General features: G+C 40.8%; 1 protein-coding gene across 1 annotated transcript in view; it reads right to left on the bottom strand.

Moving 5' to 3' along the window:
* Positions 1-26,181, bottom strand: part of LOC124545261 (coiled-coil domain-containing protein 42) — a 53,060-nt gene that overhangs the window by 26,231 nt on the left and 648 nt on the right. The window contains exons 2-4 of the mRNA XM_047124138.1: positions 26,060-26,175; positions 25,759-25,969; positions 23,532-23,696 (exon numbers count right to left, since the gene is read on the bottom strand). Coding sequence (XP_046980094.1) covers positions 23,532-23,696; positions 25,759-25,969; positions 26,060-26,175 — 492 coding nt within the window. The remainder of the gene's footprint in view (positions 1-23,531; positions 23,697-25,758; positions 25,970-26,059; positions 26,176-26,181) is intronic.

The following is a 26,181-nucleotide window of genomic DNA, read 5'->3' as shown; positions in this document are numbered from 1 at the left end:
AGGACACTTCGTCCGCTGTTAGCGAGAGAATCACTTCGAATTCTGCTAGCAGAATTCAATGTGAGAAGTAGTCATTTCACTTTGGAGCTCCAATTGGAGCGTGATGTAAGGTTTACGTTAGGGAGCTTTTCGGGATTCACAAGCATCGTCCGACACAGTGGCCGCCGACAGCAGCACTGGAGGACAACACAACGACGGTATTAAAAGAAACGGCAAACTCTGCAATCGACTTCGGCGTGTATAGGTCGCAATGTGCTCAGTTTACTGAATGGTGGTGAATTCGAAATCACGACTGTGCAAACTAATTTACGTGTGACTGTTATTCACCTGTTTTACAATGCGGCAGTATAAGTTTTGTTTTGGAATGGTTCTGCCATCTATTCTTTCTCTTTTTTACACGAGTTGCCAGGGACTGACATTATGTCGTCACCACGTCCGACCCTCTGGAAGACAGTGACTAAGGTGTCATTTCACGTGATCCTAGCAGTTGATATATCTTCCACTCAACAGCGCTGCCAGTTCACGCTGGCCAGACCAGCTGAACATGAAGTAAGCAGTGTGGAGGCGGCCTGTTTATCAAAACAGCCACGTGAGTCGAGGCGACGATGTGAATCTTCACTAAGTGCCAGTCAGATTCTTTTTTAAAAATGGTTCAAATTTCTCTGAGCACTATTGGACTTAACTTCTGAGGTCATCAGTCGCCTAGAACTTAGAACTACTTAAACCTAACTAACCTAAGGACATCACACACATCCATGTCCGAGGCAGGATTCGAACCTGGGACCGTAGCGGTCACGCGGTTCCAGACTGTAGCGCTTAGAACCGCTCGGCCACCCCGGCCGGCGTCAGGTTCTTTGCAAGTCAGAATACTCATGAGTACAGTGAGTGATTAAGATGGAACAGTGCAATGTAAAGTGTGTTTATATCTGGATATTCCAAATTCTGAGGTACAGTACTTATCTAAAGACCTAAATTTACAGATGTAAACTGTATGCCAAAAATCTAGTTCTATTCCGTCCCTGTCCTCGATTTGTGACGGCGTCCGCCTGTACGCCCTACCGATACCTCCAAAGAAAAAAAGTGTTAAAATAACGTTTTAAGACGTCTAAATTTCAAGAAAACGCCCCCGGAAGGACACAGCACTGGAACGTCTTTTTTACAAATCCAGCAGAGCTCCCTCCTATTTTCTTCCCTCATTTCTGAACCTTTGGGCTATTAACTTTGGGTATTTAACTTGGAAATATTATACACCTTGCGTATACTCTTTTGTAATGACATAATTACTCTTGTTATGTGCTTATGTGATCAATTGACGTTATCTGCCATAACAGAAATCAGAGGATTTGACACCTCAGTCTGCATTCGTTTGAACAAAATTAAGCTTGTTTGTTTAAAAAAAGACTAACAAGATAGACTAGGATGAGTTGACTTAATTCTTTATGTAAAGGACGGTACCTGCTATTAGTAAATAGTTGATTAGTTTAACATACGTAGTTAATTGTTTTGCTAACAACATTTCTTAAAACTCAGATTATGTATTTGCTTTTGCGAAGAAGCGGTTAAGGATTTTACCCAAAAATATGTCTATTTATTAATAGACACATTCACTTTAATTGCTACAGTTCTGTATCTGAAAAACCTTCTGTTGGTAGTTGTATTTTTTGTCTTTTTTCTGACATTTTCTTGAAATGTTAGATATTATTCATTTACGTCATGTGTACTTTTTTTCTAAAGCTACGTTTTTGTGCCACTACTTACTCTTTGCAGCTACATTTTCATGTGGTGACAACTATTAGTGGATATAATTCAGCTCCCTGTTAATTTACCACTCGGAAGTTTTTAACTATTGTTTCTTTCCTGTCTATTGGGGCATTTCTTCAATGATTAATTTCACAATAAATCTTTACACCATGATAACATTTCTGACTAATCGTTGCCCGCTGACAGTGCGTTCTGATATACTGATTGTTGTTGCTTTGAGGGTGCGCTTGGCGTGGAAAAGTAGCGGTACTGTACAAACGTTGTATGTAAGGTGCTTCCTAAATGCGTTTTCGGTATAATTATTTGTGCAGCATTCTGATGTTCGTAAAGTTTCAGTATGAAGACATTAATGCTGTATTGTGGCATACAGGAGATTGCTAAAGCTGAATGTATTTAAAATGTTTGAAAGGAATAATGACTTTGATAATAAACCGTACAGCCTGTGATTTGTTAATGACTGTTCTCAGTCAAACCTGTCATTACCCGCTTCCTTAAAACAAAAACAAAAAAATCGTAAGTTTCTTGAAGCGGGGAGAGGCGGCATCATCGTTTGATATAGCGCACCAGCCGATCGTGATTTCGTAGGAAGGTAGATTAGAAAAAGGTAAAGCATCATTTACAGCATTTGTGTATTTAGAGAAAACACTCTTTGGAATTCTGAAGGCGGCAAGGAGAAAATACAGGAATGAAAGGTTATTTCCAATTTGCCCAGAAAATGTACTGCAATTAGATGAAGACTGTTAAAGCGCAGTAATTGTAAACAGAGTGATATGGGGTTGCATCATACCCCAAAGTAAAACGTGAGTAATGAAATGTAGTCAAATTAAATTATGTGATGCTATGGAAATTCGATTTAAAAAAAAATGGTGTCCGCCCCAGTAACTGAGTGGTCAGCGCGACAGAATGTGAATCCTAAGGGCCCGGGTTCGATTTCCGGCTGACTCGGAAATTTTCTCCGCGTCGCCGAAGTGGCGTTAAATCGAAAGACTTGCACCTGGCGAACGGTCTACCCGACGGGAGGCCCTAGTCACACGACATTTATTTTATTTAAACGGCACAATGATCAAGAAGTAAGCGAAATCAAAGTGATATTTGGTAAGATAATTAAAGTTCAAGAAAAATAAATAAAAATATGAAGGTCTGCCGATGACATTGTACTGTAGCACTATCAGCGGCGGCAAAGGGCTTGGCAGAGAGGTTGGGCTGAATAAACAGTGTCTTGAAAATAAGTTATGAGATGAACGCCAACCAAAGTAAAACGTGAGTAATGAAATGTAGTCAAATTAAATTAAGTGATGCTGCGGAAATTCGATTTAAAAAAATGAGGCACTGAAGTTGCAGTTTTGGAAGAAAAATAACTGAAAATAGCTCAAGCTGAGAAGATAATTATTTATGAAATTTATACTTGCAATGGCAAGAAGTTTTTTCTGGATAAGAGAAATATATTAAAATATAATCTAAATTTAAATACTAGGAAGTATTTTCTGGAAGTATTTGTCTAAACTCAGTATGGCGTCAAGCTGACACGCAGTGCCCTTAAAAACCCTCCACCTCTGACGGATTTCAAGCAGTTATGTGCCATATTAGGGCAAATACGTTTTTAAAGGAAGTTTCTGCCTCATGTAGCTTCCATCAGTGAACCACTGCACGAGTTGTTTGTAAAGGCACCAAACGGAATTGAAGCAGTGTATTCCAAAGGCCATTTAACAACTTAAAACAATGTTTTCTTGATGCTAAATGTCTTATGTCATAATTATAATCCGGACAAGATGCTTACAATTTCTGTGGATGCGTCAACTATGGCGCACAAAACATTATGTCCCAGTCTCATCTGGGTTTTGAATGCTAGGTTGTGTTCGCTTCAAAATTCTGACAGTGGCACAAAAATATTACAGTCAGATCAAGAAGGAGGCCCTCGCAGTTATATTTGCAGTGAAGAAATTCCATTGTTATATTTACGGATATAAATTATTCGTCCTCACAGACCCCCAACCTTTCTGGTTAGCTTTAAGCCAAACAATTCAGGGTGAGCCAAAAAGGACTTCACAACTTTTAAAATTTATTGAGATAACTTACAGAATCGGTAGATGTGTCACTCTGTCGCAAACAACTTCAAGTTTGGATCACATAGTGTGTCATATACCTCATTCCGCCACCAGGGGCGCCTGTGTAGTGCACAGCTAAAAGGGCTACTTTCACTGGTGTGGAGCGTGCTCGCTGTGTGGGGGTTTTATGAAACGAACTCTGCAACAACTGTTTGGCATAGATTGATGAAGATGACCAAGACGGAATGGTTTACTTCCAGCGAGATGGTGCATCACCTCATTTCCTCAGGGAAGCTTGAGGTTTCCTACCAAGTGACGTAGTGCAGTGGCTAGCACACTGGACTCACGTTCGGAGGATGAATATTCAAACCCAAGTCCAGCCACCGTGATTTAGGTTTCCCATGATTTCCCTAAACCGCTTAAGGCAAATGCTTCCTTCGAAAGGGATCAGCCGCTTCTTTTTTCCACCATTCCCTAATCCGAGCTTGTGCTCCATCTCTAAGGATCTCATTGTCGATATGACGCTAAACGCTAACCTGCATCTCCTCCTCATTTTCCTTCGCCTTGTGCTTCTCCTGCTCTTCAAGGTTTCCTTGATAATCGCTTTCCATGTTGGCGAATCGTCCATGAATGGCCACCTCGCTCCCCAGACTTCTTCTCTGGGATTTCACTAAATCCCATGTGTATTTTCCACCCCTACCAAACAATTTAGCCGATCTGCAAAATCGAATCTACGCTGCCACTGCACAAGTTACGCCAGATTTGCTGCAACGAGTGTGGGAAGATATTGATTACCAGTGGGATGTTTGCCATATCACAAATACAAGTCACATGGAACCAAAATGACACTTGACACTTTTATGTGGAACTTGAGGCTATGTGCTACAAAACGACACATCTACCAATTCTGTAAGTTATGCCAGCAAATTTCTCTGTCACTTCGAAGTTGTAAAGTCATTTTTGACTCACCCTGTACTGTCCCCCATGAACAGCTCAATGTCTGCAGCGCTGGGCGCTACTTCTGTCTAACTACGGCTCTGAAATCGTAGTCAGGTTCACACCTCAAAACACGAATGCACATTTGCTTTCAAGTCTGTCAACATGGCAAGACAAAAGTTGGACTCACCAGCTGATGTCTGTTTTTCAAAAGATATCAGTAGTCACGACGCTGCAGAAAATTTCCCAGTAAACTGCAGTTTAATTGCCAAACTTGTGCCTAAAGATCCTGTTTTATGCAAGATCAAACAGCATATTCAAACGGAGTGACCTACTGATAAGAAATTACTTAATCAGCCAGAGATTTAATCTTATTGTACAATGAGGCATGCACTTACAGTATACAAGGATGTGATTCTGGTACATTCGGAAGCAGGCAAGAGATGAATGGTTGCTACTGCAGTGCTTAAATATAAGATACTGCAGATCCTACATTCATGCCACTGGGGCATAATTCGTACCAAATGTATAGCCAGATAACATTGCTATTGGAAAAATGTTGGCTAAGTGTCATTTATATCAAAAATACCAATCAGTTCTGCCTTGGAAATATTTTCTGTGACAACAGGCATCAGAACCCCGGTCGCATCTGCATACTGAGTTTACAGGACCATTTCTCGAAGCCAATGGCTCATCGTCATCAATGCTTTTTACACACTTCCGTTTGTGATACAGATGTCATTGGTATCTTCCACAAAGACTACTGAGGCTTTGTCAAGGGTCTTCTCTGTTGGAGAATTGCCGCGCGGGATTAGCCGAGCGGTCTGAGGCGCTACACTCATGGACTGTGCGGCTGGTCCCGGCGGAGGCTCGAGTCCTCCCTTGGGCATGGCTCTGTGTATTTGTCCTTAGGATAATTTAGGTTAAGTAGTGTGTAAGCTTAGGAACTGATGACCCTGGCAGTTAAGTCCCGTAAGATTTCTCACACATTTTTTTGTTGTTGTTGTTGTTGTTGTTGGAGAATTGCCAATATCTATTGTCATTGACAGTGGGACACAATTACGAAACCCATAGCGTTTCACACTTCAAGTCAGCACCGTTTCATCCTGAGGCCAACAGACTCACCGAACTCTCATGTCACACACCACGATCCTTGTTCAACAGTACAACAAATACAATGCACTATTGATCTTCCTCTCTCGGTATAGAGCCACTCCACACGATGGACAATCTCCAACTGAGAAACCACATGGAAAATAGGGTCCCATAGTAATATCAATTTTAAAGCCACTTGCGCATCCACAACCCAAGCGTCAACAACAGTCAAAACATTTTTTTACAGAGTACAAGCATGGGAAAAAGACATAGGTACCAGGAACAGTTCTAGAGCAGCTTGGTAATGTTGTGTTCGAAGGTAAACGTTCACATGGAGTCGGAGTGCGCCACAAAAATCAAATCAGTCCACGCTGTGCTGACACTCATATAAGCAGAACTCTAGGCTGTTTTCTTTTACAGAATGAGAAGACCTGTACGCAACTCGCCATCTTGGAGATCTTCCAATGCAGCCAGCAGTCGCTCCCACCAGCACCTCCAGCAGTGGGGCCCAACTGCAGCCAGGCAGCAATAAACCGATGCAGTAGGCAATGCGTCTCACATATCAGACCATCCTATGAACGTCAGAATGGGAAATGCTTGACAGGTCATTTCTTATTGTTATTTTCACACCTGATACAGGTAGGCCAGCAGCGGCATACTACGCCGCTCTTCGGCCACTTGTATGACTTATGATACAAAAGGATACGATTGCAGAACAGACATGGTGGATATACGAACGTAGACATACAAAATTAAAACACACGGAGCCGTTCACGGGCGCAGTGTCCAAAATAAAAACGTTCAGAAACGTGGACACGCACAGAGAGATGACACACGCGAACTATGGAGCACAAACGATGAAACACTGGAACACTGGAACACGAACACGACAGCACACACGAACACTAGGCGATGATCTCCAGCGCGCGAAAGTTCACTATACGTGTACGAGTCCAGGGACATGCCAAAAAGGGGAAAAGGTGGTGGAGGTGGGAGAGGGGAGGGTGTAGATGCCAGTGGCAGAGGAGATGGGATGGGGAGGAAAGAAGGTAGGGGGGTAGGGGAGGCCTGGGGTAGAGGTGGGAGCGAGGAAGGGAGGAGGGAGAGAAGGGAGAGAGGGTGCCCTTGGGAAAAAGAACACTGGGAGTTGATGGGGATTTTCAAAGTTGGTAGGAGGGGTAGATGGAGGGGAGGAGGGCATCATCAGGGAGGCGAGTTGGTGGAAGCCACCTTGGGCGAGGGTATGGAGAGTGGAGAGATGGAGAGTAGGTGGGACATGGGAATACAGGTGCGGCAGCAGACGGGGGTGGGAGAGGATGGGAGAGACAAGTGGGTGAGGGGGATCAAGTTTGCAGGAGCTGTAGAGAATCCGTACCCATTCAAGGAAAAGGACTAGGTGCAGGAACGGGATGAGGGCATATAGGATCCACGTGGGGGATGGAAGGTGGATGCGATAGGCGAGGTGGAGCGCATGGCGTTCTACGATTTGAAGGGATCTGTAAAAGGTAGGCGGGGTGGAGAGCCAGGTGGGATGAGCGTAGCAGATGATAGAGCAGATGAGGGATTTATAGATGTGGAGGATGGTGGAGGAGTAAAGACCCCATTTGCAGCCAGAAAGGAGCTTGAGGAGATGGAGTCGGGAGTGTGCCTTGACTTGGATAGTCTGGAGATGGGGGGTCCAGGAGAGGCGACGGTCAAGGGCGACGCCAAGATACTTGAGGGTGGGAGTGAGGGTGATAGGACAGCCATAAATGGCGATATAGAAGTCGGGGAGACGGAAGGAAGGGGTGGTTTTGACTACAATGATCGCCTGGGTCTTGGAAGGATTGATCTTGAGCAACCACTGGTTACACCAAGCGGTGAAACGGTCAAGATGGGATTGGAGTATGTGTTGGGATCGTTGCAGGGTGGGGGCGATGGCAAGGAAGGCGGTGTCATCAGCGTATTGGAGAAGGTGGACGGGGGGGGGGGGGGGAGGGAGGGTGAAGGCGGCGGCATGTCCGCCGTATACAGAAGGTATAGAAGAGGGGAGAGGGCAGAACCTTGGGGCACACCGGCGGAGGGGTAGACGGTGTAGGAATCTGTGTTATGGATGGGACATCCCCTCACCATATTTTTAAATGGGTTTTCCACAGCGTCACAGGTAAATGCAAGCGAGGGCAACATGTGAGCACCCACCAAATATGCAAGTCGGCAAGCAAGGAAGCAGGGCGCTAATGAAGCCAGCTTGCTTAATCAATGTTCCCCCCCACGGGAGGGATTCTGTTTACTTGGCTCAAGAGGTACACAGCAATGCAACGAGACGCCGCCATTACACAGGCGCAACCACACACCAGGCGCCTTCTCATTTCCGAGCAGATGGCGCCCTACGTCCACCAGCGCGTAAAATTTCTCCGTCAGTGGTGTATCCTTCCACCGAAGGGAGCGGTGTCAGCCGTGGACTATTTTGTTTCCTCCTAGTACGTGGATGGAACAGAAACTAAAGATGACATGCCACAGACACTCGTGCAGTTCCAGCATTGACTACAGTTGCTGCAGTTCCGCGAGTTCCAGCAGCACCATTGAGGAGACTTCAGTTTCGACATAGTAGTCACTATTTACAGAACAACAGGTACAAGTAACTACAAACGCCTATACACAGTGGAACCTCGTTTAACGAGCACCTTCTATAACGAGCAATTCGCATGACGTTCAAAACAGCTTGTAAAAAAATGACTCGCTTATTAAGCGATGTTTCGCATGAGTGACGATCATTTAGCGTGACGTCACCAGCCGTTCGCACGCGACGGAAGAAACGTTAAACAATGTTAACACGTTTCATTGTCGGCAACGGCATTGAACCGTCTCTTTAGTACGTACTACAGTCTGGATTTAGCGCTCTTTCTGCACAATCTTAGTGCAGCTTGTGATCACACATTTTCTAAACTTGTGTTCACACAGTGTTTTTTGTGTGCAAATTTTAATAACCTTCGTATAAATGTCCCCAATGATAAAACTGCAAGAAGACCGCCATAAGAGAAAGAAAATGACAATAGAAATGAAACGTAAAATCATTCAAAACGCGACCATGGTGTGAGCGTTGCTGTTTAGCAAGCACATACGAGGGTAAGTCAATTATTACCCGCAATTTAGTTGTATTTTTGTTATTTTGGTAGTACTGTCGTTTTACGTTGATGACGCATGCTTTGTTTATTTGTTGTTATATCTTTGCAATTTTCAAGCTGCTAGGTTAGTTTCGCTATCGCTGCCGTGCTGTTGGCATGGCTGCTCCGCTGTCTATTTGCACCAAAGAAGAGCAACGTTCAGTGATCCGTTTTTTTGTGGTCGTAAGGCGTACCAGGGGCCGAAATTCATCGAAGACTTTCGGTACAGTACGGGAACAGTGTCTTGCCACAACGGAGTGTCTACAAATGGATAGAAAAATTCCGAAATGGTCGCACAAGTGTTACGCACGACGAAGGAGCCGGACGACCGTTTCCCGCCACAAATGAAGAAACCATTGAGCGTTCACGTGAAATGGTTCTCTTAGGCAGACAATAAACCATTGACGAAGTGGCACATCGTCTGCAAATTAGTCACGATCTGCCTACGAAATCATCCACAACAGACTTGGCTTTCATAAAGTTTGTGCAAGGTGGGACCCAAAACAACTCACACAGTTGCATAAACAAACGCGCTTGGACATCTACAAAAAACATTTGGATCGCTATGGTAACGAAGCGGACAACTTCTTAGACAGAATCATTGCTGGTGACGAAACATGGACGCATCATTACGAACCAGAGAGTAGACGGCAGAGTATGGAATGGAAACATCCAAATTCGCCGTGCAAGAAAAAGTTCAAGACCCAACCGTCCACAGGAAAACTGATGCTTACGGTTTTTTGGGAAGCACAAGGTCAGTACTGGAACATTATGGGGAAAGGGGCATGACAATAAACAGTGTACGTTATAGTGAGATGCTTACCGCCAGGCTAAAGCCTGCGATTCAAAGCAAATGCTGAGGATTCCTGTCAAAAGGTGTTGTGTTGTTGCACGACAATGCCCGTCCGAAACTGCTGCCTACACTGCTGAAACGCTCCAGAAATTCAAATTTGAAGTACTGGATCATCCTCCATATAGGCCCGATCTTGCCCCTTCTTATCACTCGTTAGGTCCACTCAAACAAGCATTAAGGGGCCGTCGATTTGCCTCAGAAGAAGCAGTGAAAGAAGTGGTGCATTCCTGGCGCGCAGCTCAACCGAGAACCTTCTTTTATGAGGGCACCAGAAAGCTCGTACAACGATGGACCAAGTGTGTTGAAAGACAAGGAGACTATGTCGAAAAACTTTGTTCTCTAAAGTTTTCTATTTGATTACAATAAAATTTTAGAACTACTTTGCGGATAATAATTGACTTACACTCGTACAATCGGTCTACATCAACTATTTGCACTATACTCAAGAACAAGGATAAGGTTAAAGAGATAGATCTTCAAAGGTAATGATAAGAGTACCGAAACAATGGTTTCGTGTTCTGGACGATATCGAAAGGTTGTTCATTATATGAACAAATGAAAAGCAATTGCAAGGCGACACTATTAACGAGAACATCATTTGTGAGGACTCGAGAATGATTTTCGCCGACCTGGTTAAGAAGATGCCTCTATCAGCCGAAGAAATGTTTAAGGGAAACCATGGATTGTTCAAGAAGTTTAAGAGAAGAACTGGCATCCACAGCATTGCGAGGCGCAGCGAGGCAGCCAGTTCTGGCACAAAGACAGCAGAGAACTTCATCAGCAACTCCAAGATGCTCGTAGATTCTGAGGGTTATCTGCCGCAACTGGCTTTTAATTGTGACGAGACGGGTCTATTTTGGAAAAGATGCTGAAGCGTATCTTTATAACAGCAGAGGAGGATGCATTGCCCGCTCACAAGCAAATGAAAGACAGTCTTACATTGCTATTCTGTGTCAGTGCAAGAGGCAATTTGAAAAGTAAACCGCTGCTTGTTTACCATTCAGAAACTCCCCGAGCCTTCAAGAAGTGTAAAGTCCAGAAGAGCAAGTTAAATGTGATTTGGAGGTCCGACAACAAGGATTGGGTGACACGTGATGCTTCTTGTGACTGGATCAATGAAGTGTTTGGTCCTTCTGTGAAAGAAATATTTGCTTGAGATGAATCTACTACTCCATGTCTTGCGTGTTATGGACAACACTCCTGTCCATTCTCCAGGCCTACAATACCACCTTCTTCAAGAATTTCAATTCATCAAGACCAATTTCTGCCTCCGAGCACCAGTCTGTTACACCAGCCTATGGACCAGCAGATTATTCCTAACTTTAAGAAGCTCTACACAAAAGCACTCTTCGAGGATTGCTTTGAGTTGACTGATGCTACCACTCTCACTCTCAGAGATTTTTGTAAATATCACTTGAGCATCGTCGCCTGTATCAAGACGATCGAAAAGGTGTGGGAAGCTGTTACTAAAAGAACTCTCACTTCTGCTTGTCGAATGTGACTCTGAATCATTGTGAATCAGTACCTGTGGATCTTGCAGTGAACGAGATTGTGTCTTTGGCCAAGAGCATGGGATTAGGAGCGGTTAACAGTTATATTGATGAGCTTGTGGAAGATCACAACCAAGAAATGACCACCGAAGAGTTTACGGAATTGCAGTGTATTTCACAGCAGGAAGTTGTGGAGAGGAGTTCTTCAGAGGGGAAGGAGGAGGCGGTAACAGCAAAGCAGCGATCTTTTGGCGCAATAAGAAAAATGCTGAAAGCATGGGAATTTGTTGCATTGTACATTGAAAATCATCACCCCAATAAAGCAGTGACTACCCCTGCTACAAATTTATTTGACAATAATGCTGTTGCATTTTTGCCAAGTGCTGAGGTGTTGGCAATGAATAATAAAGTACTTAGTACTGTATACATAATTTTCTTTGAATAAATGCCATGAATAACCTAGACCTTTTAGTACATTTTCTTCATGGTACAAATTATCGTTTTTTACATTATTTTTCATGGGATAAATTATTTCACTTAGTGATTGTTTCGCACTACAAATAAGATTTCGGAATGAATTATTCTCGCTATGTGAGGTTCCACTATAATATTTTCTGTCTTAGTGACTAACTCATATACTGCCAAAAACACAGCAAATTCATTTACATTTCATTGTATTAGTTATAATACATCTAGTATCACACATCAGTCTGTTTATCCCCACTATTAATAAATGGTACTGATTATTTCTTAGTTTGCATTTCTATTCTATTACTGCACTGTCAAGCAAGTGTATACATAAATTTATTTGCTTGGATACTGCTACCTTAATTGGAACTATAGCAGAAATACACTTTCTGCTACTATGGGTGTTGAGCTAAAGTGAAAGTAACATTCAGTTACAACATCCCAACAAAATATAAATTTTGTTAAATTTTGTTTCAGCAGAATTACTGGGCTCATTTTTATTTACAATGTAAAGCAAACAGTGAACCATTGAATCTTGATGTGACTCTTCAAAATTAAAGTATTTTGAGCCACATTAGAACCAACTGTTTGTAATCGATATACACTCCTGGAAATGGAAAAAAGAACACATTGACACCGGTGTGTCAGACCCACCATACTTGCTCCGGACACTGCGAGAGGGCTGTACAAGCAATGATCACACGCACGGCACAGCGGACACACCAGGAACCGCGGTGTTGGCCGTCGAATGGCGCTAGCTGCGCAGCATTTGTGCACCGCCGCCGTCAGTGTCAGCCAGTTTGCCGTGGCATACGGAGCTCCATCGCAGTCTTTAACACTGGTAGCATGCCGCGACAGCGTGGACGTGAACCGTATGTGCAGTTGACGGACTTTGAGCGAGGGCGTATAGTGGGCATGCGGGAGGCCGGGTGGACGTACCGCCGAATTGCTCAACACGTGGGGCGTGAGGTCTCCACAGTACATCGATGTTGTCGCCAGTGGTCGGCGGAAGGTGCACGTGCCCGTCGACCTGGGACCGGACCGCAGCGACGCACGGATGCACGCCAAGACCGTAGGATCCTACGCAGTGCCGTAGGGGACCGCACCGCCACTTCCCAGCATATTAGGGACACTGTTGCTCCTGGGGTATCGGCGAGGACCATTCGCAACCGTCTCCATGAAGCTGGGCTACGGTCCCGCACACCGTTAGGCCGTCTTCCGCTCACGCCCCAACATCGTGCAGCCCGCCTCCAGTGGTGTCGCGACAGGCGTGAATGGAGGGACGAATGGAGACGTGTCGTCTTCAGCGATGAGAGTCGCTTCTGCCTTGGTGCCAATGATGGTGGTATGGGTGTTTGGCGCTGTGCAGGTGAGCGCCACAATCAGGACTGCATACGACCGAGGCACACAGGGCCAACACCCGGCATCATGGTGTGGGGAGCGATCTCCTACACTGGCCGTACACCACTGGTGATCGTCGAGGGGACACTGAATAGTGCACGGTACATCCAAACCGTCATCGAACCCATCGTTCTACCATTCCTAGACCGGCAAGGGAACTTGCTGTTCCAACAGGACAATGCACGTCCGCATGTATCCCGTGCCACCCAACGTGCTCTAGAAGGTGTAAGTCAACTACCCTGGCCAGCAAGATCTCCGGATCTGTCCCCCATTGAGCATGTTTGGGACTGGATGAAGCGTCGTCTCACGCGGTCTGCACGTCCAGCACGAACGCTGGTCCAACTGAGGCGCCAGGTGGAAATGGCATGGCAAGCCGTTCCACAGGACTACATCCAGCATCTCTACGATCGTCTCCATGGGAGAATAGCAGCCTGCATTGCTGCGAAAGGTGGATATACACTGTACTAGTGCCGACATTGTGCATGCTCTGTTGCCTGTATCTATGTGCCTGTGGTTCTGTCAGTGTGATCATGTGATGTATCTGACCCCAGGAATGTGTCAATAAAGTTTCCCCTTCCTGGGACAATGAATTCACGGTGTTCTTATTTCAATTTCCAGGAGTGTATATTTCAGGAACAAATCAGTATTGAGCACTGTAAATTGAAAAAAAAAAGATTAACTAGTTGATTTCACTGTTGTGTTTCATTTGCCAGGCATTTGGAATAGAGGTGAGTCATTCAGGAACGGATGGCTCCTAAGAAACAGCTCACTAAATTCAACAAAAGGACTGAGGAACGACCTCTAAGAATCAGTCATTCACTGTTCACTTCAATTGTGGCTGGTCTCGTCCCCACAACGACTGTTCAACATTCCCTTTGGTTATGGCCAGTCCAGTTCTCAGAATGATAGTCCACATTTCACTGCAGCCAGCCTTGTTCCTTCTTCTAGTTACTCCATTCCTCATTTCCACCTCAGTCTCGTTCTTTTTCCAGGTTCTAGTTTTACCAGGTCTTGTTCAGTACTGAGATGCCATCATTTTTTTTTTCACTGTGCTCATGTTTTCTCATTTTATTTCAAACTGTTCTCGAAATCTCGGTTTCTGGTTCTGTGTGTGCTGTATTCAGCGTCCATGACCAGTAATTAATAATTCTTTTATAATTATATACAGTAATTTACATAAAAATAAAGTTCTACATCATACATACATTTTTTCGATCGACAAAAAGAGAAATCTGGTTATCCCTGTGCCTATCGTTGAACAGTGGCACACATACATATCTCAAAGTAGGTTTTTCTTTATTTGTAGAGTTTTTAGGTTTCATCTGTTTGAATTTTAGTGGAAGAAAGTTTATATAAAACTTGCGATTTTCGCATTTCTTCCAAAAATAAAACGTGACATGTAGGAAAGCTCTTATTTTTCAAGTTGGGCTGTTTCCTTGTGCTTCAGTCAGTTTCGCATCATTCCACAAAAAAAGAGTTGTGATTTAGGCTCCGTGGGAAAAGGGCAAGAGGAGACTATCCATGTAAAATTGTAGAATGGCATAAAATCGATTTACTTTTTAATTCAAAAAATATTGATAAGAAATAGCTTTATAACGAAATACTTTTTTACTTTCAGTTTAATTATTAAATATCATATTGTCACATTAACTTTCATAATACAACCTATAAATTTTCCGTTTATGTGTGAGGCAAATACGATAAGAAAGTCAAATATTCTCAAAAAGTTTTCTTGGATGAAGTCTATTTTTTCCCCCTGGAACCTTATGAAGATGCTCAGACACTACCTGGGGTATACATACCTTCTGTTCCTCGTTTTTTTTTATCTATTCCATCCGCTTGATGCCTGTCTCATCAGGATTTTTACAACTTTCAATTTAGTAACTATATATAGGACTCTGATGACATCTCCATTTCCTGTCATAGGAAAGAATCTGTCTTAAAGCTTGGCACTTAAATCAAACCTTTTTGAAGATACTCTCACTTTTGTTGGAAATTAACTGTTCAGACCCATTATTCATAATTTTTAAGTTTTTGCATTAACTAGATAATGTGGGTCATGCACTGTTACGGAATTTTATCATTCTTTTCTTGCAACGGAGTGCCGCAGGGTACTGGCGGTCACATTTCTCCAACCACTTCACACCTATACGGAATTCTGGCGTTAGCTATAACACAGGGCACTGATTACGTGCAGCACTATGTTTTCTTTCATTGTGGCTTCTTTAGCGATTTGTTTTATGGTTTTTAATATTATCCTGTGCACTATCAAAGGTGTTTATTACTTATGTCATTATTTAGAATATTGGCATTAGAGCATATGTCAACTACTGTCTCTTAACTCTTCCTCTTTTTAACAATCTTACTTTTGTCATGTTCTATTTCATTGCTTTTTATTACTATAATGCCTTTTATACGTTATAAGCTCATTACTGACTTCATCTACTGTGTCCCCATTTATTTTCACTGTTCAATTAATTATTGAAAACTAGTGTATGCCGCTGAAATTAGTGACATCTGTTGAACTTACAACACAAACATCTTGTGGCTACTGTATGGCAGCTTGTTTTGAACAGTAGTCCTACTGACAATATGACTCGTCCATATGATGTTAATTATATATATTTGATGAAGCTGGTGCTGATTCTGCATTTACCATTTGATGATGTCACTATGACTGCAGTACATTAGGATTTTGCTTTTATAAAACAAGTATGCCTATTCATACTTAAAGCACACAAATGCGCATATTTGTCAGTAGTACTTTTCATTATGGTCTATTTATTCTTTTTAAGTTGTAGACAATCTATGAGTGTAGCTATGTTTTTCCCTTTTTTTTGCTGCAGATCTGATGATGGTCATTATAGATTGAAACCGGTAATCTGTTAACAAAATGTTCGTAACCATAGATGTCAATTAAAGGACACTTATTGTATATATGGGTCACTGTTTTATACGCGACTATGTCGCAGCTTGTGAAGCATAATTTTTAATATTTGATGGATTCGGACTTGAGTCCTTACATATTTTTGTCTGTTAGTTGCCCTTCATAATTCAGTACAGTTTTTAATTTTGACTCAGAGGATTAAGGCGACAGAACAGGGGACAAGAACCATAACTAATTTTTCAGTTTTTGTAAAGCCACACTCAGGATATCACTATCAACTACTTGATAGGAAAGAATTCTGAAATTTAATATGGTGCTTCGACTTCTGGGGCAGTACAGGGCTATGCTTCATCATACATAATGGGAAGGAAAATAAAATATAACAGAGTGCAGTCTGTTCTTGAGATCATCAATTGACTTCATCCCAGAACAAAAACTTTTTCAATATATAAACGACTTCTGCCAATTGCAAGGTGGATCCCCCTAGAGCACAGAAAGATGCTCTGTGAGATGGTTCTTTGAGAAGAGAGTTCACAGTTAACCAAAAAAGTATCAGTATAATCCTGCCATATATCTTGCCTGCAAAGTAAATACAAGAGATCATTCACAAAATGTTTTCGGTGTTTTCAGTCAAAGCACACGCACCTCTAAAAATGGTCATATTTTATGCTGTTGTGACAGAAACTAAAAAGTCATTCACCTTGAGCTCCAAGGACAAAATTTTCCTGCCCTTTTTCATACCAAGTCAAACGATTGAAATATGCGTAAAATTATTAGCATTGAACTAGTAGTGCATTTTTTTCTGTTCAAATATATTTCTGTATAAAATTTAAATTTAAGTACCTGAATATGTAATTTACAAACTTGTTCAATTTCATATTCGTTACAATCTCGTCTTTTTTTTTCTTTCGTAGTTGCCTAATCTCACTTACAAGTTCTCTTTCTCAAATACTGATGACTGATTCCATATAAGAATCTTGGTCTGCTCTTCAGCTATTGACTGATCAATAACTGTCTGTAAGGATCTTCAAAATAATGACACGTGCTATGTTACAAAGGTTTTGAAAAATAAGTCTTGTTTCTTTTCACATGTGAAGTTCTGATGATACATCAGTATATATATACAGGGTGTTACAAAAAGGTATGGCCAAACTTTCAGGAAACATTACTCACACACAAAGAAAGAAAATATGTTATATGGACATGAGTCCGGAAACGCTTACTTTCCATGTTAGAGCTCATTTTATTACTTCTCTTCAAATCACATTAATCATGGAATGGAAACACACAGCAACAGAACGTATCAGCGTGACTTCAAACACTTTGTTACAGGAAATGTTCAAAATGTCCTCCATTAGCGAGAATACATGCATCCACCCTCCGTCGCATGGAATCCCTGATGCGCTGATGCAGCCCTGGAGAATGGCGTATTATATCACAGCCGTCCACAACACGAGCACGAAGAGTCTCTACATTTGGTACCAGGGTTGCGTAGACAAGAGCTTTCAAATGCCCCCATAAATGAAAGTCAAGAGGGTTGAGGTCAGGAGAGCGTGGAGGCCATGGAATTGGTCCGCCTCTACCCATCCATCGGTCACCGAATCTGTTGTTGAGATGCGTACGAACACTTCGACTGAAATGTGCAGGAGCTCCATCGTGCATGAACCACATGTTGTGTCGTACTTGTAAAGGCACATGTTCTAGCAGCACAGGTAGAGTATCCCGTATGAAATCATGATAACGTGCTCCATTGAGCGTAGGTGAAAGAACATGGGGCCCGATCAAGACATCATCAACAATGCCTGCCCAAACGTTCACAGAAAATCTGTGTTGATGACGTGATTGCACAATTGCGTGCGGATTCTCGTCAGCCCACACATGTTGACTGTGAAAATTTACAATTTGATCGCGTTGGAATGAAGCCTCATCCGTAAAGAGAACATTTGCACATTGTTGGATGAACCATTCGCAGAAGTGTATCCGTGGAGGCCAATCAGCTGTTGATAGTGCCTGCACACGCTGTTCATGGTACGGAAACAACTGGTTCTCCCGTAGCACTCTCCATACAGTGACGTGGTCAACGTTACCTTGTTCAGCAGCAACTTCTCTTTCGCTGGCATTAGGGTTATCGTCAACTGCACGAAGAATTGCCTCGTCCATTGCAGGTGTCCTCGTCGTTCTAGGTCTTCCCCAGTCGAGAGTCAGAGACTGGAATGTTCCGTGCTCCCTAAGACGCCGATCAATTGCTTCGAACGTCTTCCTGTCGGGACACCTTCGTTCTGGAAATCTGTCTCGATACAAACGTACCGCGCCATGGCTATTGCCCTGTGCTAATCCATACATCAAATGGGCATCTGCCAACTCCGCATTTGTAAACATTGCACTGACTGCAAAACCACGTTCGTGATGAACACTAACCTGTTGATGCTACGTACTGATGTGCTTAATGCTAGTGCTGTAGAGCAATGAGTCGCATGTCAACACAAGCACCGAAGTCAACATTACCTTCCTTCAATTGGGCCAACTGGCGGTGAGTCGAGGAAGTACAGTACATACTGACAAAACTAAAATGAGCTCTAACATGGAAAGTAAGCGTTTCCGGACACATGTCCACATAACATCTTTTCTTTATTTGCGTGTGAGGAATGTTTCCTGAAAGTTTGGCTGTACCTTTTTGTAACACCCTATATATATAGATATGCCACTGTTACTGATACAAAGATTCTAATTTTAGTACGCAATTTCTCAGTTCCTGTGTCAGAAGTCATGATCTTCCCAAATAAATCTTCACTTCCCACACAGCTAGTATGGAACTTCGTGCATAGTTGATACACACCACCTCAAATTGTAAATGAATTAATTTTGTTTTGACAGATTTTAGGTTAATGCCAGTTATTTCATGCTGGAAATGCCCACATAAGTATATATTATTTTCTGCAAATGAAATGAACACAACAGAGCTGCATTTGCTACAACTACAAGCTTCTCTGGAAAGTGAAAGATAGTTCAGTGGTCTGCATTGCAACATAAACAAGTTTCGTAATCCACACTTCCATTCAGCATGCTCCTGCCTCTATACCTGGTTCGTATACACTGGCTCACTCACATCACCCAAATAAATGCGATTCTAAGTTCTACCACCTCCCCAACCCTGTCATTAGCCTTGGGCTCCATTACATGTAGACATGGTTGCAGGCTGTGTATAATCCATTTATTCCACATTATTAGATGAAAAAAGGGGCATAAACGACTAAATATAAACGACTTTCACTGAAATATTCTCAAAGGTGAATGAGTTTGCCAGTCTCTGATTTGGAATACCATTGCACTTCGATCGTGCTGTCGATAAATTTCTCAGGAACGAGGAGTTGCATGAAACTGAAATTTACACAAAGGTCTTTGGTCCATTTACAGTGTAATACATGTAAGTGTCTTATGTAAGTCAATACAATCAAAAGATATGGCCATTTATGACACACATTTTGATACAGTATAAACCCACTAATTCAGTATCTTTGGGACCTTTACAGTGCCCGACTACCGAAATTGTTGGACTTGCGGATGTCACCTAAAAATGGCAGTGTTTAGAGGGTGAGATGCAAGGTAAAATAATGAGTGAGCGGCTTTTGATTGTTTATCGTACATTCCCTGCTTCCCTTAAAGTGATAAAAAATGTATAGCATTGCATAAAACAACGTTTTAGAGAACAAATGAAGAAACTTTATTGCTTACATGCTGGAATGTATTTTAAGATTCTGGTTGGTTCAATTGGGGGAGGGGACCAAATAGCGACGTCATCGGTCCCTTTAAGATTTATGTTCAGTTCAGAACAGTAGAGCATTATACTGCAGCACAGTACTGTGTATGTTTTGTGTCTCAAGCACACAGTATTTCTGTATTTTATTCACTAGAAGCATGACCTAATGTCCTTTTGTTTTTGTATCCGATTTTTCTTCAAAAACTCGTCACATATAGTACACAAATTCATAAGTTCTGCAGCATTGTTCGATTTACTGCATTCAGCAAATCTTATAAATCATTCCTTGTAGGCTGATGTGTTGAGCTTGTTGCATCAACCCCTTCTTCTTGATCAGATTCGATATCCGGTGGTTCAAGTTCTTGTTATGGTTTCTGTCACACTTTCTGCTATCAGTTCATATGACAATTCTTCGGCTACAGGTTATTCATTGACAATGTCTGTCCAGTCCAAAACTTCATCTCGCTACAAATTACTTATTTCATTTTGAACAACATCTAACAGTTTAACAACAGCATCATTTTGATTGAAGTAGTGGAGTCTGTTTCTTCTTCATAGGTTTTTGGCGAGAGTTTTCGCCAAGACTTCCAAAGGGTAGCAGACTTAACTTTATTCGATCCCAGATGGTTCCAAACATAGTATCGTTAATATAAATTTATTTTTGAAAATCCACCATTGAACAGTCTGAGTAGATTAGCTCTTGAAGAAAAGAAGCTCTGTAAAAGATTTTAAGTTTTGAATTACTCTCTCCTCCATCGGCTTAATCAGGGAAATAACGTTTGCTGGAAGATAAGTGGGGAATAGATTCCCTGAGTTCAGTTCAGAGACTGGAGGGTGGGCTGTACAGTTACCTGCCAATGTGGAACTAGGCAAACATCGCGAAAGTAGGCAAATTTGATCAGCATTGTAGATCTGACTTGCAGTTGAGTTATGGTTTTCAACCAAATTTCAAAAAGTTTCTTAATATTCTTGAGCTGCATTTTGAACTACTTATCGTAACTCCCCGCCTATAAGCTTCCGAATCCCATGACAAGTTTTGATTTGGTATAGCTAACTGTAAGAAAATACATATTCAGTTTCTGATAACCCCAAATCATTACAGAAATGTTTACCTTTTTCCATAATCAAAGTTAAAGCAACAGATGTTCCTTCAGATATTTTGGCACAAAAACACTTGCATAAAATGTCATCCAACTTATCTATTTTGGGCTTTTTCAATGTCTTTTACTGCAACTGTCTGTGAGGCAAGCTTTTAAAGTTCATCCTTACTTTTTTATAACATAAATTGTTGAAAAATCAACTTTAGATTCTCCCATGACCTTGTTTCTGTTTTCAACTTCCTGAGTGCAATTTATGATGTCAAATTTTATTTTTATCGTAAGTGTAACATATTCACATTCACTTGCACTTTGTTTTAAGAGATGGCAACAACAATACACAGTGCTATTGCAATTGCGATACAGAAATGCACTAATCGTGATTAAATTTTAAAACATCATTTTTAATTGCTGTAGATAATTGGTGCACAACACAAGCTGTCTGACAAGTGACTGAAATAATTGTTGGCACTACACAACTAGAAATTGTTGACCACCACCGACTGTGACAGAATTCCGCCAAATGCATCCAAATTATTCAGTATGTATGAAGTGATGCCAGATTACTGAACGTGCCAGACTGTCGGATTCCGGGTTAACAGGCTTTTACTGTACCCAAAAATTCACTCATCAATACCTATAGAGTATTTCCCATTGTCCAAGAATCATGAAATTTGACAACAAGCAAGGATTCACATACAAGTAAAGGAAAAATTCGAAAATTGATAATTTATAATTATATCAAACGAAAAGAATTGGTTATTTCTTATCTGTCTGTCTGTCTGTTCATCCATCCATTAAGACCCCTTTTCTTAGGAATGGATCGATGTATCAAGTTGAAATCTATGTCAAATACTAAGGCCCCTTGGCACTGTAAAAATGGGAAGATTCTAAGTCAATTCAGTCAAAAGATGTGGCCATTTCTGTCACAGTTTTTGATAAAAACAAATTCGCTCATTGAAACGTAGAGTGTACTTCCTGTTGATCTAGAATCAAAATATTTGGCAAGAAGTAAATTTTCACAGTACAAGTAAAAGAAAAAAATCAGAAAATTGTTAGTTTTTAATTATATCACACGAAACAAATATTTCTTGTATCATTTGTTATCCGGCTTCAAACCTAAAAGTAAAACATTCTCGAAAGTCTTGGAACTACTGGGATCAACATCTTGTCATTATCAATGTCGTCAACAGGAAAAAAATCGTCGAGATTCTCGATACCTGTGATGAATGGACTATTTATGTGCATAATTTTTAGTTTTAGTTAGGTAAGTTTTAGTGTGAGTCCTTATGCTGATGGTTCAAAGTTGATAACACCATTCATGAGGGCATAATCATTCAAATAAATTGTGTTTAGGAGAAAGACTGCCGAAAAATGCATGAGAATCTCAGTACACACTATTGTAAGGTTGCATTGATTAATACTTTAAGTATTAATTTACTTGGGAGAAATAGTGTACTCATCACCTACTTGTTTTGTATGTAAAACTGAGCTATATGTTTGCCTTGGTATACCTTTGAAGGTTAGTATGAAGAGAATAATATGACTTGAGACATCTGACATATTGTATTGTATTGTATTGTATGTTAACCAGGGACCTAAAAATGATGGAGAGACTCCATCCCCACCACAGCTGCAGTGATCCACAACCTCACGACGACTACCACAGTCCTATTCACCCCTCCACCACCCCACACCGAACCCAGGGTTATTGCGTGGTTCGGCCCCCGGTGGACCCCCCCAGTGAATGTCTCACACCAGACGAGTGTAAACCCTATGTTTGCGTGGTAGAGTAATGGTGGTGTACGCATTTGTGGAGAACTTGTTTATGCAGCAATCGCCAAGATAGTGTAAGTGAGGCAGAATAAGGGGAACCAGCCAATATTCTCCGAGGCAGATGGAAAACCGCCTAAAAACCATCCACAGACTGGCTGGTTCACCAGACCTCGACACAAATCCGGCGGGAGGATTCGTATCAGGGACCAGGCGCTCCTTCCTGCCTGGAAAGCCATGCCTTAGACTGCATGGAAACCAGGCAGGCCATCTGACATAAGTTGTGTATGAGAAAGGAAAGACGAACTAATGGTTTTTGGAACTAAGAAATTCAGGTAATATGCTGAAATAAGCTCTTAGACTTGGTGAATGAAGACTCTGACCATTTCATCAACAAGCGTTTTGAAAAACAGACTCTTGTATAGTGACATGCTCTTCAAGACTGCCTAAAAAGTAATGTAGGAAATAATCATGTTTTCATTCCTATTTAGTAAGTACTGTTTTACAACCAAGAGTTCACTTGTAATCACTGTAAAATTGAAGAAGATGACAGCACAGACACCCTTTTTTAGTCAGACATCTATGCAGTGTGCATGAATGTTTATGTAGAAGCATCTACTGTACTTGTGGTGCTCATGCAAAAGACTCTTGCTGAATGATCAAAAGAAACTTGAGAGAAGTACCAAGAATGTAAAACATAAACAAATCAATATGGAGAAAAGAATTTCACTAAAAAACAAATTGTGTTGTACAGAAATATTGGAACAGAAGAAATCAAAAAAATTTTGAGTTTTTTGTGAATAGTGACACAAAGCAGTAACGTACTTCATAAAACTCCAGTTTCTGAATTTGTACTTTCAGTTCTCGCTCAACTTCATGTAGTCTTCGTATTTTGTTTTCCAAGCGCTTTATATCTTGTTCATATTGAAGAGAAATACTTTCAGCACTTTTAATTTTGTTTTCTGATCTTTTTCTTTTTTCTTCATTTTCCTGGAATAAAACTTATGACATTAGCTGCATTATTTGATTTTCTTCCACTATGTTAAGAAGTAAAAAGTATTTGTTCAAAATTGCTTCAGTTTTTTGTATTACACTTTCCTCTAAGCTAGTAAAATTGGATTTCAGCTACAATACTTCACAGAAAACTATTGTTTGCAGTTCTAGAATATTTTATATCTGCTGACATTTTCTATGCAGTTTCTTGCACCACCTAATCTTTAGAACATAGAAAGTTATCTAATTCGTTTCTGAAACAATTGTTCATGAACTACATACACAATGAACTGGTGGGCACCAATTTCAACAAAGCTATTTGTAACAGATTCATACTATAGCACATTATACAACTACAGCAAAACTGTTTTCAGATAACAATGTGTATTTGACTGTGGAAATGTTTTATTGTGTACAAATTTACATCGAAAAATTGTCTTAAAATAACATACTTCAAGGCTTTTTTCAAATGTGATTTTCTATACCTAACTGTATTTTCGATGGAAAAAAATTTTGAGTACTATCCAGCCATGTTTCACTTTATTTCAAATAGCCTGTAACACAGGGCAGAAACTCACTTAAAGTTGAAGGATCTTCTATTTTCATTGAAGTGGGAACTAAAAAGTAAACTAAATTTTATCAGCATTGTTCAAAATCATTCCGTATGAAATCTGTAGTGCTATATCCCACATCTACAATGCAGTTTGTACTGGAAACAATAATGAGAACAGAACATGTCTCACATCTTTTTAAATCAGTGAAGATATACTATGTTGAATGATCTGCAGATGAATAAAGCCAGTCAAAGGCAGAAGATTTTTGCTAGTAGTTGATGAAAGGTGCAGCTAATCAAATGCCTCACTTTTCATTGCATTTATATGACTAGATGCATGATGCCTGAGGATCTCATTTTAGTTTCATTCACAGAGATAACCTAAATGATCATATTATCAATTTTGTTGTTCAAGGATTATGGTGCACAATATGGTCCCTACCTGACTACACCAGCAGTGACACTAAGCCAAATTAAATAAAGTTTTCTGTGAGCAACATAAAATTAATTACAATCTGTAAATATAGAGAAATTCAACCCATAATCACATCTTAATTTTTCTTCTCAAAATTTAACATGTATCACAATAATGACAATAGGTTTAGCCTATAGTTAATTCTATTCTAGCTGCTCTTTGAAATTAAGATCACAAATGATTCTACAATCTAAAATATGACCATGCTGTAGAGGGTTTAACCTTATAAAACAACACTAACTAAAAGAATTTCTGAATAATTTTGACAGACAGTACATTATTGTTAAGTCATACATGAGAGACTGCTATAAAAAGAATTTAGTTCAACATAATGTTAAAGAAGTATCTTCAGCTGCTATGTATATAGCAATGAGAAATATATAGGGTTATAATGTTACACCAAAAAATAACCTCAATTATCGCCATTGGTGGACAATTTTTCTCTGACTCAACCTAAGCTTTATGGCTTGATTGGTGTTATAATTTTTTCTGTTTCCTAACATTCCCTTATTTTATATTAACTTTGTCTTAGCTGAAAACTAACTGATTTTCTGATGTAATAAGTCTAGTGCCTGTGGAGAGTTAATCTTGAACAAATATTTGAAATGGGCAGATGGAAACGCGTTTTAATGTATAGCTATGTTGGTGCGCATATGTATGATATTCAGATTTTCCATTTTTATTCAGGAAATGGAATATAAAATGCAGACTTCACAGTACCACAGGGATCACTTGGTATTTTTTGTTATTATAAATACACTGATCCAGTATGAAGTAAACTACTATGTATTCATTTGTCACCAAAAATTTGATCCCATCACCTCACATGGAAAGTGTAAGTTGTGTTTTGGATCATTAATTTATTTTACTGATACAAGTCTTTTGGTCTTTCATAAAGATATTTCTGGAAATTTTTTCTGCAATATGATGAATCTTGAAATACATAATAATTCACAACTGGTGTCAAGGAAGGAATAAGAGATTAATTGATGGGTCAACATTAATTCTAGTAATAATTGAGGTCAATATACCTCTATTAAAGTGTTAAAATGGACAAGAGCCTCTTTCAGCTGCAATGATTTTGAGTTCAGTTCTTTCCACTGTTTCTCCAAATCGTCCTTCTTCCGTTCAGATACAGATTTCCCTTCTCTTTGTTGTCGCAGCACATACCTCAGGTCACGCTCTAATTCCACAAGTCTCATTGTCGGCGTTGAACGCGCTGCGTCCCATTCTGGCAGCTTCCTTTCACATTAAAAAAAATTAAAAATGTCAAATGAGCAGTACAGATATTAAAAAAAAAAACAATCAAAGTTCACAGTAGTGCAGTCTCACTTGATAAGTGACTCGTTGAATTTAGAAATAAAGTATTCTGACACATCCGCTTCGGGCAAAAGATTCGAGTATAGATGTGCTTCTTCTCTTGTTTTCAACCGGCGATTACTGGAAGCCTGAAA

Source organism: Schistocerca americana, chromosome 8 (assembly GCF_021461395.2).
Source record: "Schistocerca americana isolate TAMUIC-IGC-003095 chromosome 8, iqSchAmer2.1, whole genome shotgun sequence".
NCBI lineage: Eukaryota > Metazoa > Arthropoda > Insecta > Orthoptera > Acrididae > Schistocerca > Schistocerca americana.
This window is presented reverse-complemented; position numbering and strand designations above follow the sequence as displayed.